The following is a 16,594-nucleotide window of genomic DNA, read 5'->3' on the forward strand; positions in this document are numbered from 1 at the left end:
TGTCCATAAATACATATGAAAACGTACGTTTTCCCATATCCCACATTGCACCTGCCAGTGGCATTAATATTTGGTCCATTGCTGGCTGCTCATTGAACTGTGGCTCTAGAAAGGCCAAGTTCAGGTTTGCCTGATTTGACGTGGGCTTTGAGGTAAGAAGTGGTGGCCTCTGGCCTGTCTGCTGTATAGTGCTGATGTTCAGGCAACAGTGGGAGTCACATGCTTAATAGTTTTCTTCTTCACTAGTTGTGTTTAGGTCTCCTTCGCTTTGGATTTGTAGCCATCTATCTAACGGAGCCTCTGGTGCGAGGATTTACTACAGCTGCTGCCATCCATGTCTTTACTAGTCAATTAAAGTATCTCCTTGGTGTTAAGACTAAACGATACAGTGGGCCTCTCTCAGTTGTATATGTGAGTAATTACATTTACTAAACATGCAAGTTCTGCATTGTCTGGATCTAGTATTTAAGTCTTTTCCTAGTTTTATTTTTAATTCTTTTGGTACAAAGTAGAATAATGATTCAGTATCCAAAACTGAGTATGAGGTCTTTAAGAGCCATAGCAGTATACAAGCATCTTAAAGTGCAGCTTGGATGTGACTTGATAGATCAGCATGGTCTGAGATTTTAGGATTCTGATAGATGTAGTTTTGTAATACGAACAGATAATGTTCATTGAAGCAAGTGTCTTGTACGTAATGGGAAAATGTGCTACTAAAATGCTTCACTATAGACTGGACATGTTTTGCAAAGCTAGGAAATGTTATTCTCAGGCCTTGCCCAGTCTGTATTTCTTTAATTTCCTGCACAATTCCTGATGGAAGTATTCCTCATTTCCTGTTTGTAAGCTGGTTTGTAGTGTGGTTGAACACAAAGTCACGTGTCATCAAAAATTTGCATGTTTTTTAGAGTAGTGAGCAAAACTATTTGGAAATAAGGACACTCAATGTAAAACTTTGCTATCTGTCAAAGACCTTAAGCATTAAAACTGGTTGTTCAGAGCATGTAGGGATCTGGTATTTGACGTAGCTCATAGCCTAATTTTCTAACACATAGTGATAGGCAGTGTAACGCTATGATTTGGTTAATCTGACTTAAGTAAACCCAAAAGCTCTTGTTCACTTGAATTTAAAATTGACAGTTGTTCTCTGAAAAAAACGTCATGGATCCCATGCAGCAAAATTGTTTAAAGGTACATTTTTAATTGAAATTGCAACCAAAGCCTTGAAGTTTATATGAGTATTACTTGCTCCTTGCTGTTGTGGACAGTCAGAGTTGAAATGCATCTGAATCTGATTTGCCTGCCAGTCTAGGAAGCCCCAAGTTGTTATCATAAAGTTAGTGCTCTGATTTTGAAAACCGTAAGTCCTGAGAGGAAGAATAGAAAAGATCTGGGATATTTGTGAAAACCCAAGCTTTTGAGCATATCGATGGCTCAGCAATAACAAAGTTTCAGGATTTTCTCTACCCACAAAGTACTTTCTATAGCCTCCATGTATCTTTCTTGTATATTTGTGCAAATACAACAAACATTTTGGAAACAAGACTGCACTAATGATTGATTCCTAAAAAAGGTGTACATTCACTATGTACTACCAGGACATCTTGAATGTATAATATCCTGATAGTTGCTTTAATTTTCCTTCTGTCTAAAGAAATATATTTATATATTCTTTCAAAGACATCCAGGGGTCATTTATTTATTTTTATGTTTTTAAATGCAGTGGAAAAAGGAGTAATTGGTTGGGGAATCTTTTACCCTCTAGCAACTTGTGTATTCCAGCAAGCTTTCTTTCCTGATACCCTCCTAATAGTGTTTTCAACTAAAAGATATTTGGACAAGACGAAATAGCCTCATGTTGTGCCAGGGGAGGTTTAGATTGGGTATTAGGAAACATTTCTTCACAGAAAGGGTTGTCAGGCATTGGAACAGGCTGCCTAGGGAGGTGGTGGAGTCACCATCCCTGGAGGTGTTTAAAAGATGTGTAAATTAGGTTCTTAGGGACATGGTTTAGTGCCAGTGTTAGGGTAATGGTTGGACTCAGTGATCTTGAGGGTCTCTTCCAACCAAAATGATTCTGTGGTTCTATAAATAATGGTCAGTTCAGCTGCGCTGCAAGATCACAGTTAATTAATCATATTACTATGGTAACCTCAATGGTTGTATTGGCAGCTTTATCGCTTTAGAATGGTTTGTGCAGCTCTAAGTAGATGTGACTTGCCAAAGAATATTTGAAGGTATTAAAAAGAGTTTGCATTTATTGCTTTCAGGTAGTTGCCAGTATGAAATATGTGTGAAAATGTTGACGATAAGAGATGTGGTTTAATTTAGACATGCTAGTTTTTTCTCCAAATTTTTTGCCCCATATGAGGAAGACCGATACTGTAAAATATTGCAAGTGCATCCCCCTCACTGAGATACTCTGAACTTCTGTATTTTGTGGGAACAGTGGGGATTTTGGTCATGTACTGATTCACTGTGGTTATAAATGCAGAATAAAACCACAGCTGAACAGCAATGTGTAATTTGCTCTTTTGTGCAAATCTCCATTAAGCTTATATTTTCTTAGGCATAATTATGATACCTCTGTGTTACAGAGCATAGCTGCTGTGCTTTCAAAAATAACAACCACCAATATTGCTGCATTGATTGTTGGATTAACATGCATCGTTCTGTTGTTGATCGGCAAGGAGATCAATCTCCGATTTAAGAAAAAGCTCCCAGTTCCTATTCCTATGGAAATCATTGTGGTAAGCCAGCTGTGAAATTCTATAGCTAAATGATATGACTATTCTAAAGCTGTAGAAACTATCTTGTTTTCTATCAAGTCTTACTGAGCTTTAGAGTAACTTCTATTGAACACAATTCGTTTGAGTCTTGATCCATTTGAAGGTTTGGATACTCATAAGGTTAGGGACTGATGTGCCCAAGTTTTAGGCATCTAGTCCCAAAGAAGAATTGAAAACCCAGTGAAACACCCACAGTCCACCATGGCAATGGGTAGGCAGAGATTTGTTGTCAAACCCACCCTGTCCTGGAGTTTTGGCATCTGAATGATTCTCTGTGAGTTGTGACTCTGAGTGGCATTTCCCACATGGGGTGCAGGAGCTCAGAACCTTCTCCTGAAGGAAGGAATTTAATTAATTTAATTTTTAATTAAATAAGTTTAATTTTAAATTTAATTTCCCAATAATTTTTAATATGCAGTCATGGAAAGAAAAGCAGGAACCAGTGGGACTTAATACTTAACCTTCCTTTCTCCATTTCTGGGATGGATAACTGACTGCAGCATTGACTGTTTCAAATGACTGCTCTAAAATACCTGGATAAAGCAGACTAGCTTAATACCTACTAAGCCCACATCTCAGATAACTTTTCATCTTTAGAAGTGTTTGGATTTAAAAATGAGTTCTTAGATAACTAGAACTTTCAAACAACCTGCAGTGGGGGTTGAACATAATAGAGGGGAAATCATGATACTTTCTCCTTTTTTAGCTGCTTCTTTATCTCCCAACTCTTAAAAAAACGATTGATAAATAAATGTAATCCCTTGTGTGTATTATTCATAATGAGCTAACTGTTATTAGTTCTTCTGATGGCTCTGTGTCTTTCTAGCTGATGTTTACAAATGCGTCTGTGGATTTTTAGGTAATTATTGGCACAGGAGTTTCAGCTGGAATGAATCTGAGTGAGTCATACAGTGTCGATGTTGTTGGGAATATTCCTAAAGGGTAGGGATAATATATTCTTATTCAAACTATACCTTTTATGTATGGCATGTAGCTTTTGTTTTAGTAAATTGTAAATATTTATTTCATCTCCAAGGTTACGTGCACCAGCAGTTCCAGAGATGCAGCTCATCCCAGCAGTATTTGTGGATGCAATTGCAATAGCAATAGTTGGATTTTCAATGGCTGTATCAATGGCCAAGATCTTTGCCCTTAAACATGGTTACACCATTGATGGGAATCAGGTAAAAAGTATTAGGGTTGCTTTGTTGAAAATTATCAGTAACACCTTTGTTACATTATTAAAGTAGGGTATTGGACAAAAATGAGTTTTTCTTTTGTAGTAGAATCAGGTCAGATTTTAGACAGCCTAGACATTTAAATGCCAGGAATTATTTTAAGTTCTTCTTTTGGCTGTGTTTTAATAACCAGTTTAATGTTTAGCTTGATTTTGGGAAACTTGCTTCTTTAAACTTGGACATATGCATGAATATTAACTGTTGGGACAGACGTTACATCAGCTGTCCTGATGGGCAGCTGCTTTGTCTACTGTCTGTCATAGAGTGAAGTATAGAGTTCCCATGTGATAAACAAACACAATGACTTATTTGTTGAGCAACTATTATCTAAGATTTAGAAATTCCAATTATGTTTTATAATTTCTTTTTATTCTCACCTATTGCAAATAGGCAACTCATCATTTTCTGGGGCAGCAATTGGCCCAGTTCCTAGTTACCATTTTCATCATAATTTGAGGGACAAAGGCTGTGGTTAGGGACTCTCTAAAACTAAAGCGATATTTCATCCTCATCTACTCTGCCCTTTCTGTGCAATTTAGAATCAATATTGCAATTAGATTATTGTTTGATGTCATTGTGCTGTCAAGGGAGACAGAGTTTGTATTCTGTAATGCATTTCCTGGAGCAGCCATCTGACACTGCAGATCAGCTGTTTCCCCTTCCTCTGAGAGGAAATGGAGTTTAAATGACTTTTACCTACAGAGTTTTACATCTGGTCAGATGAATCTCATCCTTCGTATAATTGTTTTCAGTTACCCAAAGAGAGAAGATGATAAATCTGTAGCTGCATGAATGGATTCAGTGCTATTTACATTAGTTAAAGTGTAAACATCACTGATCTCAGTTAAGCTTCTAGATCTTTTTCCTCAGGAGGTGCCAAATGCTGCTTCACCTGGATGTGAAATTATAGAACTCCTTGTCACCTGCTGCAGTGCATGTTTAAGTGAATTAAAACAAGAATTGTACAAATGCAAAGAGAAAAAGTAATTGAGAACTACAGCAAACATATAACTCCATCACCTCAGATACAAATAGCAGGATGCAGAGTAATCTGGGGAGGCCTCATTACAAGCTAATACTTTCTTTAGGCATCAGAGACACTACTGAGGTAGACGGAACTCTGATCTCACTCATGATAACAATTCTTATGTGGCACCTTCCTGATGAAACAGTGGACATGCATTGTTTTTTTCTTGTACAGCAATGGATTACCACCCATGGAAACACAGCCAAGGCTGTTCTTAGTTCTAATAGTACTAAACAGATAGTTCAGAGTGGGAAGCAGAGAACAGTGTTTGTATGAGAAACTGTTTCCCATGTCTATTCAGTGCTAAAATTCAAGTTATCCCCAAGTTGAAGAAATCCTCAGTGTGCCTCGTTACAGTAACGTTTAAGGATGGGAAATGTCTTGAACACTTAGTCAGATACTTTATTTGCAACATGCATCAACTTGTGCATGTGTGGGAATCACAAGTATAAGCTACAATATGGTGGTTTGTTCTCTGCAATAAGGTTACTAGAAAGCACTGTAAATAAGATGTGGTTATTAGCACGTATGGACAGCTCCAGCTTTGTTCAGCTAGGGATAACTGCCTTTTATTTTGCTCTGCTGTTTGATGCAGGAACTTATTGCCTTGGGAATATGCAACTCTGTGGGGTCATTTTTCCAAAGCTTTCCAGTCACTTGTTCAATGTCTCGGAGTCTTGTTCAGGAAAGCACCGGTGGGAAGACTCAGGTATGTAAACCCAAATGTTGAGCCAAACATGTGCTTTTTGGAGCTCCAAAGCTAAAGTCTGAGGCCTCTCTGGATTGCCAGATTTCTCTGGCTGGGCCAGAAGGAATAACTGGAGCTTCCCATGTGCAAATCCAGGTTGGGCCATAAGAGCAGACTGCACAACAGTCGAAGTGCATGAGCTGAGCGGCAGGGATCAAAAGCCAGTTGAACAGCCAACTGTGTGGAAAGCACAAGGGGGGCAGCTAATCAGTAATATTGCCCTTTGGGGGTAACTTCTTCATACTCTCACATTGTTTCTTGCTTCTTTTGTTCAGATTGCAGGGGCACTCTCCTCAATTATGGTTCTGTTGGTAATTGTGGCTATTGGATACCTCTTTGAACCACTTCCGCAGGTAAGGGAACTTTTCCTGGTAACCATTGCATTGTCAGGGATGAGAGACCAGCGAGTATCACTTAAAATAGAGATTGTGGGATTATTAGTTAACAAACACAGGCCTTGCTCCTGAAACCTTTAAATTTTGTATGCATTTTTGCTGTCAGTTAGACTAGAAATTAATGATATTTTGAAGACTCTGGCATGCTTTGTTTTGTAGTTGTTTTTAATATTGGACATTGTGGACTCTCTCTTTAGAACATTAGAATGATACCTTCGAACAATTCCCCTTTGCAGCACAGGAATTTTGGGAAGAGGTTAAAAAGTGACTTTCTTTTAAAATAACAGCTCAACTGGGAACAGGTTGGGTCTAGGTGATGGCTCAGCATAATGAGTTGGTTTTGCTGCAGTTTTACTTATTTGTATAAAAATATATTTATGTGAATAAATATATTCTCACTTGAAAAAAACCTTGGTTCTTGGGCATACATAGGATGATACACAATTCCTGGGGTTTTTTATAGGAGATGTACCTTGGTTTACACCTATATGACACTTGCAGGAAATGTTGCAGTGGATTGTAGATAAACTTGAATTTGAGATTTTAGCATAGCTGCTTCAAGCACTACAGGCATTGTAATTGCACAGAGCTCAGGACTATGTGATTTCTCTTGCCAGGAAGGAGTAAATCAAGGTGTACTGACTCTTGCTTGCCATTTCTGCAGCTCCAGTAAAAAGATAACTCCACTGAACTACTTGAAAAGTTCTTTTATTAAGTGGAAGGTCTATTCAGTAGACTTAGGTCAGTTCTGCAAAGCACAGAAATATGGTTATTTGTGATGCTTTGGAGTTCTTGTTTGGTATTGGGTTTATTTTGCTTCTGAAAATTGTATTTGTGTAATATTTCTAGACAGTGCTAGCTGCAATTGTAATGGTGAACCTGAAAGGAATGTTTAAACAGTTTGGAGACATCATGCACTTCTGGAGAACCAGTAAGATTGAACTGGTGAGTAATACACAGCTTGGTATATATACTTTACTGTATTAAGTTTGTTGTTTCTCTTCCTAACTCCCAAAACAGGATAGAAACTTATTAAAGTGTTACAAGTTGGTGTGGCATTGCAGATGAACATAAAACATGGAGGTGTAAGTACCATAGGAGAGTGGTCTGTTGCAGACAAGAGTGGTTTTGTTTTCTTCGATAACGTTTAGCTCAGGTCAGAAGTATTTTGTTGCAGTAAAAGCAAAGCTTTTCTGGTGTCGCTATAGGAACTGCACTGAAGGCTGTGGGAATGTCTGAGAAGAATTTGAAATACAGGGTAACAAACACAACTATTTTCCATATTTTAAGACAAACTGAAAACATGTATGGAGCAGGCCAGAACTAAGAGAATATTGGTGGGAACAATTTGGTGAAATTTTTCTCCTGGATTAACTGGCTCATTGAAGTAAGAAAGAGCTGCTTGCAGGCCTTGCATGTCACAGAATCACAGAATCCCTGGGGTTGGAAGGGGCCTCTGGAGATCATCTAGTCCAACACACCTGCTAAAGCAGGTTCACCCAGAGCAGATCACACAGGAATGTGTCCAGGGGGGTTTGAATGTCGCCAGAGGAGACTCCACAACCTCTCTGTGCCAGTGCTCTGGCACCCTCAAAATACAAAAGTTTCTCCTCATGTTCAGATGGAACCTCCTGTGCTTCAGTCTGTGCCCATTGCCCCTCATCCTAGCGTTGGGCACCACTGAAAGGAGTCTGGTCCCATCCTCTTGACACCCACCCTTGAGGTATTTGGAAACATTTATAAGATCCCCTCTCAGCCTTCTCTTCTCCAGGCTGAACAGACCCAGCTGTCTCAGTCTCTGCTCATAAGAAAGATGCTCCAGACACCTAATCATCTTCATAGCCTGCCACTGGACTCCCTCCTGTAATTCTTGTCCTTCTTAAACTGGGGGACTATATCTATATCTATTATCCTAAAGTATTTGGAGTGTGATGGTAACACAGGATTCCTTGGAGAACAGGACTTAAGACATTAATTAATATGTGACCATGTGTCAGATGTTATGTTAATGCACCGTGAGTTTTTATGTCCTTCTGAAAGGCTGAGGCAATTACAGTCTGCTATCCTGATGGATTACATCATAGTCTATTCATGAACACAAGTGATACACAGGTTTTGAAGCTGAATTATAGTATTGTTTTTGCTGTGACACAAAAGGATGCATAATAATTCAGAGCTTTTCTTTGTTTTAGGCCATCTGGTTGGTAGCTTTTGTGGCTTCTCTTTTCCTGGGACTAGACTATGGTTTGCTTACTGCAGTAGCGTTTGCAATGATAACCGTTATTTACAGAACACAAAGGTCAGATTTCTTCTTTATCAAAATTAGTGTTACGTGGTTTTGTTTGTTTAGAGGGTGCAAATAAGTACAAGACCTTTCCTCCCTCTTCAACTGCATACAGTATAGAATCTGCTTCATAATGCAAGTGGTGCCCCATGGCTCTTACCCAGGGTTCGCGTTTTACCTTTCTGAGAACAAAATTTCTAGAGGGCATGAAACTTGCAATGTCAATAACAAGCAGAAGATTTTAGATTTCTCATATTGGTTGATCTTCTTGTTTACTTTTTTTTTCATGCCTAGAGTTCAGAACTTCAAATCTGCTTGATGTTAGTTTTGCTAAATGATACATTTTGTGTGCACTAACTGTCACAGTCAAGCAGAAGTTAGTCAGGTTATCACTGGATGAATGGTTAGGTATTGTATAAGTTCTAATTCATAATAAAATTGTGCCTGCCCTTCTGGTTTTTCAGATCACTTCTCCTCTCTCCCCATTCAAAGTGACAGTGTTTACTGTGGAGCTTTCCAGGTCTACAGCAAAATGCGTTCTTGCATGTGTGGATAGGACTGTTATGTGAGGCTTCTAGGCTCAATGTCTGGGATATTTAGGTGGAAAACTTATCAAAGTGTTGGTTTCAGTCTGCATTGGAATGAAACCAAATTCTGACATTTCTGCTCTAGATAAATAAGAGTATTTTTCTGCCGTCTCTATACGGTTTTGTTCTTGCAAACAGAACAGTAATGTACTTTGCTGTCACACTGCCTGAGAAGATGAACATTCCCAACTCACAAGCAGTGTCCTGGGAGCAGAGCAGCTCTTTGAAATTTCAGCAAGTTTTCTGCCATTAAGGGTTTCCATATTTGCAAGACAGTCAATGGAGTTGTACCAGTTCACACCACAGAGAATTTGCTCTGTACCGTTGCCTACTTTGGCCCATGCTTTTCAGAAAATGACAAGATTACTGTGCTAAGTTTCTAAATTGTTTTTGCATTGACAGAAGCAAACTTGTCACCAAATGGTCCCTTTATTGTGTTCCTTCCCTAAACTGCGCACTGCATTTGACCATGTTTAGATAAACCTGTACCAGATGGGCACTGCAGAATCACCATTTAAAATAAGTTTCAATCTGTATTGAACACTCACTTTTCCACTTTGTAAGTGATGATACTGAAACATTTGCTTCTATTTCTCTTTAGCCCTCAATACAGAATTCTTGGTCAGATTCCTGACACTGACATCTACTGTGGTGTGGAAGAGTACGAAGAGGTAGGACTGTTTTCTTCTGCATTGGACAGGTTTATGTAGTGGAGCAAAGGTGACTGTGGCAATTTGCAGCTTAGCCCTGCACATATAGTGCTGTCTGCCTGGCATTCACCTGTGTTGAAGGGAAAGAAAACAAATTTTATTTTAGTAGTAAAAGCTGTTTTGTTCAAAATGCTCGCTTTTTGTCCTGCATGTACTTTCAACTAGGAAGTAACCTTCATACTAGTTCCATTGGACCAGCTTGTAGAAAATGGTGAGGTTTATACGAATAGCGCTGCTGAACCGGCTGTGTGCACAGCTGTGTACAAGGGCACCTGTTGTACCTGTGTGGCAGGATTGTGTGAAGTCTGCAAACCCAGAATCTAAACCGATAGGTTCTTCAGAATTGTACAAACTGTTCAAAACAGAATCTCCCTGCCTCCACCCATCCCCTGCTCACTAAATGCACCATTAATGCCACAATTGCTTGCCATGCACTGAATTTCTTAGGAATGCCATTTTGTTCAACCGAAAGCTGGTGAAAGCAGCACACTTTGTCAATATAATGGATATAAACATGCTATATTTATTCAAAAACAGCAGCTGCAGTTTTCTGCACTCTCTGCCGTGTTCTCAGAGATGCTGTTGTGAAGGCCACATCCCGTATTTACTGAGGAACCAGTCTGTAAAAACCTATGAGAAAAGAGAATGCTGGCATCCAGAAACATTCCCTAACCAGCAGCTCTGCTTTGAGTGTGATACAAAACAAAAGTATATGTGAGCATGTTTACAGCTGCATGCGAAGAAGAGGAGAGTCCGTTTCTGTGACACTGAATGCAGTTGGCATCTCCTCCCGAATAAAGACGGGGTTGGCAGCAGATGGCAGGCAGGGTCTCTGCTGCTGCCACGGCATTTGCCTGTCAAATGTCAAGAGTGCAGCCTGATTAGAGGTGACTTCATAGAAGTAAAGAAGTTATATTGCAACCCGTCTGAAGGCCTGTTTAAAAGATTTGAAAGGCTCCTCTTTTTAGTGCCAGAGGAGAAAAGAGAGAAAAAGAGAAACATAAGTCATCATGCCTGTAGAAAGGGAGGCTAAAAGGAGGCATTCCTAAATCTGTGTGATTTCCCCGTGGTAAGACCAGTTGCAGATAGCAACATCAGAGAACTGCAAATATTTAATTCCTTTTTATGGCTGTACGTTTCATTGTTGTAAAGGAGAAATGTTACATGGTATTGACTATGTGCAGTATTACACTGGGAATCTTTGACTGGCTTTGCTTATGGCAGTGCCAGCCTTCTGTGTTTGACACATGCCAAAAGCTGTTCAGGACTGCCTGCTGGGCTGCATGTTCATGTCTCTTGTGATCACACAGGTGCTTTTCTTCTATTGCAGGCAATACTTAACTGTGCACATCCAATATTCTTTTTCTTAGGCTAAAGAGTATCCTGGAATAAAAATATTTCAAGCTAATGCATCACTGTATTTTGCCAATAGTGAGTCGTATGCAAGTGCACTGAAGAAAAAGGTGAGTAAAGCAAATTATTTAGTGTCTGTGTCTTGAAAATTCAAACTGGCTTCTGCAACGTGCTGATCTTTCAGCCCTTTTAGTGTAGCCCCTAGCATAGTGTTTCTCAGCTTGTGGCTCCTGATGAGAAGTAAAATATGAGAAGGTGACTCTCCAGCCAACTGCAAATCATCTTAGGAAGCAACAACGTGGTAGGAGGGAATAGACAGAGTGTAACTTAATACTGACTGCTTGTGAATGGGAAGTCTGGTGGTTGTGCAGCACAAAGTGGTCAAACACTTTTTTTTTCAGAAGGAAATAAGTAGCTGATGAACTGAAAACAAAATGTCTGGGAGTAAAAGCTTCCTTCTTGGGTGACAGACTTTATTGGAGTGTGAGATGGTAGAATACTGTGGGCATTTAATGCCTCTCATGAGCAACATATCCCCTGCATACAGAGTGTACCTCACCTCCTGCCTACCCTGTGTTTCCCTGGGTGGGAGCTGAGGGCAGAACTGCCTCAGCCAGTAGCAATTGCACCCTTACTAACTTCTGAAAAATTTTTCTGTAGCTCCCATGATGAGTCTTACACAGAACAGGTCGGTGGTACTTATCTTCACAAAGCAAGAGGTATTAGCGATTTATGTCCAAATGCACCTCTCTCCACTTTGCTCTCTGCACTCGAATCAGAATTCAGTTGAAACGTCGCACTCTCTGATTTCAAGAAAAGAATGTGATGCATCTCTTCCTCGTCTTAACACAGTGCTTGCCAAGATTATTCCTTCTTACTTTATACTGTTCTCACCCCACCAAGGGAAGCTGAACAATGCAGGCTTGTTTTAAATTTATGACAGTGATGAATTCAGTGCTAAATGCTACTGCAGTGTCATCCTAACAAGCTGAATCTCCTGTGATCGTCCTTTCTTTTCATGGCAGACTGGACTGGACCCCTGTGCCATATTAGCAGCGAGGAGAAAAGCCCAGAAGAGGCATGCCAGGGAGATAAAGGCGGCAAATAAACTTAGAAAGAAAGCTGTTTTGAAACTAGTGAATACTCCGGTAAATATTTACCTCTGCTTTATCAGCTAACATGCTGTTTCTGGTGTTACCCATGCTTGTTTAAACAAGGTACAGAGTGCTACTGGGGCAGGGATGCTTTGGGAGCGAGCGCTGCGCAGCGTGGACAGGCTGCTGAGGGAACAGCATGTGGATTGGAGCCCTGCAGCTGGTTCGAATAATTGTGTTGAGCCTTGATTACACTCAGGTATCGTGCAGCAGAGCAGAGCCTTTCCACGCCGTCATAGTGCTCAGCGGTGGTGTCGGCAGAAATTGGAGGGACTCTACCTCTGCCTTTCCCCACACACTTGGAATAATTGGGCAGAAATAGGATATAATAGAATTAATTCAAATTAGTAGCCCCTGTAATAAATAGGTGCCATCTGCACTGCTGATCCTGGTGTGGTTAAGTGAGGCAGGTATTATGCATTGAGAAGAGTCCTTCAAAACATGCTTGCGCATTTGTGCATGTTTAAAATCACCCCCGTGGCGGGAGCTGATGTGTCCGTTTTACCATGGGGAACCAACCAAATGCTGAACGTAAGACCCAATTGCTATTGCTTCTTTTGGCTATATAGGTCTTGATGGGATCAGCAGGGATAAAGCAAGGAAATGGAGTAAAAACACATGAACAGGTGTCAGTGTTTGAAGTGGTTAATTCACTCCTGAGATAACAGCTTTAAGCTGCTCACATGTGACTGTGGAATTCTGGGCATAAGAGAATAAACCTTGGTACACATAAACTATGGAGAGTATGTGTGCATGTAAAGCCAGTTTCTGTGATGGTCAGGAGCTGTACACCTTGTGAAGGCTGACAGAACAGATCAGTATGGGGAGGAAGGGGATCTACACTGAAACAAATATTGGCTGTCATTAAGATTTACTGATCTTCTCTCCCAGACTAATGACGTGGAAGCAACTGTAAAACATGAAATAGCAAACGATGAGCTACCCATAAATGGAAACTTCGCAGACGCTAGTGTAGAAGACACGTCTCCTGATGAGCATGAACATTTTGTGGACCCCAAACCAAACATCCACTCTTTAGTTCTGGATTTCACCCCAGTGAACTTTGTGGATTCAGTTGGAGCAAAAACATTAAAATCAGTAAGTAGGGCTTTTTCCCCCAGAAACAAACCCATAGAAAACTTGTGAGATACCGAAGAGGGAACCTGTCAGCCTGAGATATAAATGCAGTTCAAATACAGTCGAGTTTCTCACCTAATTGCAGTTTTAATTCTGTAGCTCTGTAAGTTTCAGCTGAATCCTGGGGAGTGTGGACTGTGCAGCTGTCACAGTCATTGGCGTGGCCCTCCCAGAACTGCCACATGTATGATGACATACCTGCATTTAACTCCAGTTTAACTCTGTTGCAGATTATAAAAGAATACAAAGAAGTTGGTGTCTCTGTCTGTATTGCCAGCTGTAGTGGTGAGTTGAGACCTTTTTTTTATTGTGAGCTTTATAGGAGAGACTATGTTTTATCTCTTTTCCTCTGGCTCCAAATTCTCTGCTGCCAGGTGTCTCAGTAGTACCAGCACTCACTTCACATAAAAGTGGATTACAGTTGGATTTGAGGAACAGCAAACCCATATGCGTTGGATCCTTCACTTCAGTGAAAATAGAGCACTGATGTAATGAGCTCTGTGGGGACTAGATCCTGCTCCCATTGACTCCAGCTGGCAAATTGTAAATGCCACACTGAACTTTGTACCTTGAAATTGTTGTAATGCAATAAGGAGAAAGGCCTGCAACGTTACAAGTTTCTGATATTTGGAGTTGTAGCACCTTGTGCCAAGAAAAGGCCTCTGTGTGTGTCTGGATAAGAGAATTACCTGTTTGAAGTAGAAGTAGCATGTGATCTACCTGGCAGTTTTAATATTTTAAGTAATAACAAGACAACAAGTTGTCATTTTCTTCCTGGGATATTATTGTCTTCCATCTTTGTACTTTGTTCATGCACTGATGGCATGTTTGATTTTTATTTTGCAGGCCCTGTTATGAATGAGCTGACAAGACTGAAGTTTTTTGATAATACTGCAACGAGAGGGTTGCTCTTTCACAGTATTCATGATGCTGTCCTCACTTGCCAAGTGAAAGAAGGACAGGAAGCCAGCTTCACAGACTGACTGTGACCTCTGAAGAGTGGCATCGAGCAGAACGGAAGCCAGATTTATGCTGATGGAGACTCTTTCTGAATATTTAATTTGCACAGTTTAAAAGAGAAGCCTAAGGCTATTTGTATCTACGGGTATAGGGTGGTGCTTATTTTCTGTAGGAAAAGCAGATAAGGAACTGGAAGCCTTCATGCTCTTGAATTTCTTCCTTCAGTCAGGGTGTAGCTTTCCAACGACTTACAAGCACAAAATTATGCAAGACAAGAAAATTCAGTGTACTATGCTACAATCGGAACCTGATAGACAAGGTGACATTCCTATTCCTATTGAGAAAAGGGCACTTTAACCCACTGTGAGGTGGGATCCTGCAGGAAAAACTGTTCTGCAACTGCAATGCACTGTACCAGTGTCTTGAAGGAACTTTCTAAGACGGCTTGTAAAGCCTGATGTCAACATCTGCATACAACAGATTTATATAAATTATGATAATCTGCAAACTGGATTAATGAATTCACACTGGTGGCATTAAGCTGCTACTCTTTTTAAACATGGATGGTACAGTTATTTTTTTAAATATCTAACCTGTCTCAGTGATACTCAGCCTTTTGTTGCCTAGACATTTTCACTCTAAACAATTAGAAACTCATTGTTTAATTATTACATTATCAATATGGTACTTTCAGTGCCAGAACCTAGTTATGCCTTCTTGAAAATAACACAGCTGATTTTAAACTAAAACTAGCTTAGCTTCCAAACTTGAAGACAAAATTGGTTAAAGGCAGGAGTGAAGCCTGCTACAATTAAATTAGGAACTGATGCCCTATCTGCAGTCTCTTAAGCTGGAATAAAAATGTAGACAAGGTCTAAAGTCTCAGCGGTCCAAAACCAAAAGAAAAGTTCTTCTGTGTTGCCCAAGATGTCTTCCTGCCAGCAGTGCTGTTTCTGCCTCAGCTTCTAAGTGCTTTGCAAAATAGATTTCAGTAGAACTCAAAAACGTTACGTTTGGTTTCTTAAAAAAAACAACAGCATGAGGGTTTTTCTTGTCTTTACAGCCTGGCTGCTGTGGCACCACTTGACTTCAGGTGTGAGATGAGAAACACAGAAAGGTAATTCAGCAAAAGAAAGAAATCGTCAGTGCCTGTATTTCCCTAACAACAATTGCTATGATTCTAAGCAGAGGTAGGAACCTACAGGTGTCTCTGTAGGTTATTTTGACAGCACAGGGACAGTGAAATGCCAGTGACGTTTCTTTTAACGCCCTCAAATCACAGGTCCTGTGCGTAAAGGAATTCAAACGACTTCCTCTCTCTGAATGAACAACTTAATACTTTCATTTTGCTTCAAGCTCTGTTGCTTCAGGTAAATCAAGTTTCCCAAGAACCAGGGGCAGCCAGGGAAGATGTTTTCTTTCCTCAGACTCCCCTGCCAATAGGGATAGGAAGCTTTCTGCATCAGAAATTACTGCTTAGCTGGAGTTTACAGGGTGAGTTGGATGCATGTTAACACATTGAGCATGTTTATTTATACAACTTTTGGTACATTTTATAATATTAACTAGTTCCACAAGACTTTGTATCTACATACAGTATATTTTTCTACTTTCCAGCTTGTCACAGCTTCAGTTTTTAACTATGTAGTCTCTTCAGTTCATGTCAAAGCCCTGTCAACTGCTAAAATAAAGTGATGGTCTTGACTTAATGTTTTCCACTTTGTCTTGGTGACTGTGTGTGGGACAAGCCAAGGTCCCCGGATGCACGTGTGTGTTGCTGGGAAGGGTCACCACCTCCATGCCATCTTCCCTGCTGCTCAGATTCCAGCTCCCCCACCACATCAAGCCCTCTCCAGGCCAGGCCTCACAGTGATGCAGTTAATGCTGCATCATGCAATTAATGCTGCAATTCCCATTGTGGCAGCAGCGGCTGCACTTCCTGGGGAGCTGCTGGAATGCCAGACTGGAAGCCTGAGGCCAAGAGGGTCCCAGGTTGCAGTAGATCCCAGCCTCTGCAGCCCCTCCTGGCTGGTGACTCAGCCAGTGACATAAAACCCAGCGGCTCTGGACTCATCTCCTGTGCTTTGCTGCCCCCAGCTGAAGCTTCCAGCTCCCAGCCCGAGTTACCTGCTCAGAAGTGACCCAACCGCCTCTTCCCTACACGGATTAGCAGACTGCGAGCTAAGTATGGAAATCCTGCCTTAGATTAAAC

General features: G+C 40.6%; 1 protein-coding gene across 6 annotated transcripts in view; it reads left to right on the plus strand.

Annotated features, from left to right (window-relative positions):
* SLC26A5 (solute carrier family 26 member 5) overlaps positions 1-16,091 on the plus strand; it is a 35,594-nt gene extending 19,503 nt beyond the window's left edge. For all 6 annotated transcript variants that reach the window (XM_065829175.2, XM_065862799.2, XM_065862808.2 and 3 more), the window contains 14 exons: positions 247-411; positions 2,598-2,750; positions 3,649-3,731; positions 3,826-3,973; positions 5,650-5,763; positions 6,078-6,155; positions 7,047-7,142; positions 8,390-8,496; positions 9,670-9,739; positions 11,149-11,241; positions 12,157-12,279; positions 13,177-13,383; positions 13,653-13,707; positions 14,269-16,091. In XM_065829175.2, coding sequence (XP_065685247.2) covers positions 247-411; positions 2,598-2,750; positions 3,649-3,731; positions 3,826-3,973; positions 5,650-5,763; positions 6,078-6,155; positions 7,047-7,142; positions 8,390-8,496; positions 9,670-9,739; positions 11,149-11,241; positions 12,157-12,279; positions 13,177-13,383; positions 13,653-13,707; positions 14,269-14,405 — 1,629 coding nt within the window. In that variant the 3' untranslated portion in view covers positions 14,406-16,091. The remainder of the gene's footprint in view (positions 1-246; positions 412-2,597; positions 2,751-3,648; positions 3,732-3,825; positions 3,974-5,649; positions 5,764-6,077; positions 6,156-7,046; positions 7,143-8,389; positions 8,497-9,669; positions 9,740-11,148; positions 11,242-12,156; positions 12,280-13,176; positions 13,384-13,652; positions 13,708-14,268) is intronic.
* The last annotated feature ends 503 nt before the right edge of the window (positions 16,092-16,594 follow it).

The sequence above is a fragment of the Patagioenas fasciata genome, chromosome 1, assembly GCF_037038585.1.
Source record: "Patagioenas fasciata isolate bPatFas1 chromosome 1, bPatFas1.hap1, whole genome shotgun sequence".
Classification (NCBI taxonomy): domain Eukaryota; kingdom Metazoa; phylum Chordata; class Aves; order Columbiformes; family Columbidae; genus Patagioenas; species Patagioenas fasciata.